Genomic DNA, 3,105 nt, shown 5'->3' with positions numbered 1-3,105 from the left:
GAGTTGATAAGCTTCAACTCAAGTGTCCAAGGAGGTCTGGGTGGTGGGGAGCCCAGGCACAGTGTTGAAGACAGAATTAAAACAGCCAATGTGCATAAAGCCTCCAGCACCCATTGGGTGCTCAGTAGATACATGTTTTCTTCACTAAGCTCCTAGGTTTCCTCTGTACATCTCAGCCCCTATCTGAATCATTGATTCCTCCATGGGGAGAGATACCCCAGCACAGAGTGATGGGGAGTAAGAAGAATATGCTAGGGGTCCCAAACATCTAAAAAAATCTCGAGATGTGTGGGTGGCTCATTTGTTAATCATCTGCCTCCAGCTCAGGTCATGGTTTCAGGGCCCTGGGATCGAGCCCCACATTGGGCTTCCTGCTCAGTGGGGAGTTTGCTTCTCCCTCTCCCTCTACCCCTCCTCCCTTCAGATGAATAACATCTTTTTTAAAAATCTCAAAAAGTCCACAATCAAAAAAGCCTCAACTGGCTTTCTAATCCCCTCTCCTTCCTCTCTACCCAGCTTCCCTGTCAAGGGTCACAGCATCTCTGAGGACAAAAGGACAGGGAAAGTTCCACCCTTCTCTCAGCTTGAGGGTAAGGCATTGCTACACATCTCCCTGGAATCTCTGGCCACACTCCCAGCTTCCTGTGGCTTCCTGGTCCTCTCTCCACAGCTCTCTTCCTTGTGTGTCAGGGATGCCATGAAGGTGAATGGGAGAGTGAGTGGGGCTAGCACGTGCTCATTACTGGGCACAATGTGTGCTGTGCAAGGTACCATCTTAGGCAAACAATCCATGACTCAGAGGAAACTTGAAATTTTGGGTGAATCCAGTGAGTCAGAGAGAGAAGGAGGACCACAAACAGGGGAAGGCAACACATGGGACACAACACAAACACAGACACAGGCACATGTACACACATGCACACATGTATACGCACAAGCAAACACCCATCGCTCACATGGCTTCTATAATATATAATTTAAAAGGAAAAGTAGGATGAAAGGATTGTGGTACACAACAATGTGGATGTGTCTCATCAATGGACTCTTGAGCAAGTGATGTCACATACAAAGGGCAATATATTCTATACAATTCAATTTATGCTGAACTCAAAACAGGCGACATGAATCTATGTTTTTAGAGGTCAGCATACTGACTGGTGCTTCCAATAGTGACCAGAAGGGGACATGGAGATGACTTTAGGGGTTGGGGGCAATATTCTGCCTTGATCTGGGTGCTGGTTATCAGGATGCATGCACTTTGTAAAAATTAAGTACACTTATAATCTGTACACTCATTATACACTTATATAAAGACAGCTATTATATTTAAAGCTCTGCACTTAGGATTTGGACACACACACACATATATACAAAAAGTAATTATATTAAAAGAATGGAAAGACAAGCCACCACACTGGGAGAAAATTTCTCCAAAACACATGTCTGATAAAGGACTGGTATCTAAAAGTGTACAAAGAACTCTTGGAACTCCTGGCTAACTCAGTTGGTAGAACACATGACTCTTCATCTCCAGGTCATCAGTTTGAGGCCCATATTGGGTGTAGAGATTACTTAACAATAAAATCTTTTAAAAAAATGAAAATATACAAAGAACTCTTAAAATTCAACAATAAGAAAATGAACTGCCTAATTAAAAACTGGGCAAAGGACCTGAACAGACACTTCACAAAGAAGATATGCAGATGGTCAATTCGAGAATTCCAAAGTAAGACAACAAGATCCCATTGCACACCTGTTAGAATAGCTAAATCCAAAGTACTAACATCATCGAATGCTGGTGGGGATACAGAGCAATAGGAACTCTCATTCACCACCAATGGGAATGCAAAATGGTACAGCCACTTTAGAAGATAGTTGGGCAGTATCTTACAAAACAGAATACTCATACTTCATGATCCAGCAACCCCACTTAGTTGAAAACTATATCCATACAGTACCTGTACAAATATTCATAGTAGTCTCATTCATAATTGTCAAAACCAGAAAGCAACCAAGATGTCCTTCAACAGATCAATGAATAAATGGATGGTGGCACATTCCACACAATGGAATACCATCCAGCAGTAAAAAGAAATGAATTATCAAGTCATAAAAAGACATGAAGGCACCTCAAAAGAGTATTGTTAAATAAAAGAAGCCAATCTGAAAATGCTATATATTGTGTGACTCTAACCATATGACATTCTGGAAAAGGCAGTGATTAGGAGAGGGTTAAATAGATGGCATCGCGCATTGTTAGGACAGTGAAAGTATTCTGTGATGATACTGTAACAGTGGATACAGGTCATTACACATTTGACAAACCCTACAGAATGAACAAAAGGAAGAATGAATCTTTTTTTTTTTTTTATGATTGATTCTTTTATTATTTTTTTTTACAAAAGTTTATTCTTAATGTACAACAGGATCTAAGACAACACTTCATCCCAGCTATAGGTGGCAACAGATGCTATGATAGGGAATCCAGATGTTTAAGCAGGAATGGAATTAAGGATCATCACTGCCTCAGGCACAAGGAACAGCTTACTTTTTGCCAGATTTCTTAATTCCACCTGTGGCCAGAGGTCCCTTCCCCGCGGCCTTCGCTTTTAGTTCCTCGAGTTTCTTCTGCTCCTCCTTCTGTTTCTGCTTGAATGCCTTATCTTCCTCGTCCATCTCCTTGGCCTGTTTCTTGGGCTGCTTCAGGGGCTTTTTCTTGCCACCTTCGCGGCCGGACATGGCGCCTGCCGCCAGGAAGAATGAATCTTAATGTAAACTATGAACTTTAGTTAATAACATATCAAAATTGGCTCATCATTTATAAGAAATGTACCACACTAATGCAAGATGTTAGCAATAGGGGAAACTAAAGGTGGGTGTGAGGCATATACGAGAACTTTCTGACTTTCCCTTCAATTTTTCTGTAAGCCTAAAATTGTTCCAAAAAAAAAAAGTCTATTGATTAAAAAAAAAAAAGTAGTTGTATTGCCTTGGGTAATGCTTAAGCTCCCTAGACCTTCAGTTCAGTTTCTTTATCTATGATATGAAAGAGTTTAGCAAGGAAACTCTAATGTCCCTGGGGAGGGGGAGGCTGTCTAGGCAAAT

At 41.3% G+C, this 3,105-nt stretch overlaps 1 protein-coding gene across 1 annotated transcript; it reads right to left on the bottom strand.

Moving 5' to 3' along the window:
• Positions 1 to 2,356: 2,356 nt before the first annotated feature.
• Positions 2,357 to 2,773, bottom strand: LOC125753827 (translation machinery-associated protein 7). Its single transcript, XM_049102650.1, has one exon. The coding sequence runs from the start codon at positions 2,737 to 2,739 to the stop codon at positions 2,545 to 2,547; it is 195 nt and encodes a 64-aa protein (XP_048958607.1). The 5' UTR covers positions 2,740 to 2,773; the 3' UTR covers positions 2,357 to 2,544.
• Between the last annotated feature and the right edge of the window lie 332 nt (positions 2,774 to 3,105).

This window comes from Canis lupus, chromosome 27, assembly GCF_003254725.2.
Source record: "Canis lupus dingo isolate Sandy chromosome 27, ASM325472v2, whole genome shotgun sequence".
Lineage (NCBI taxonomy): Eukaryota > Metazoa > Chordata > Mammalia > Carnivora > Canidae > Canis > Canis lupus.
The sequence above is the reverse complement of the archived record's forward strand: the minus strand, read 5'-3'. Positions and strand labels throughout refer to the sequence as shown.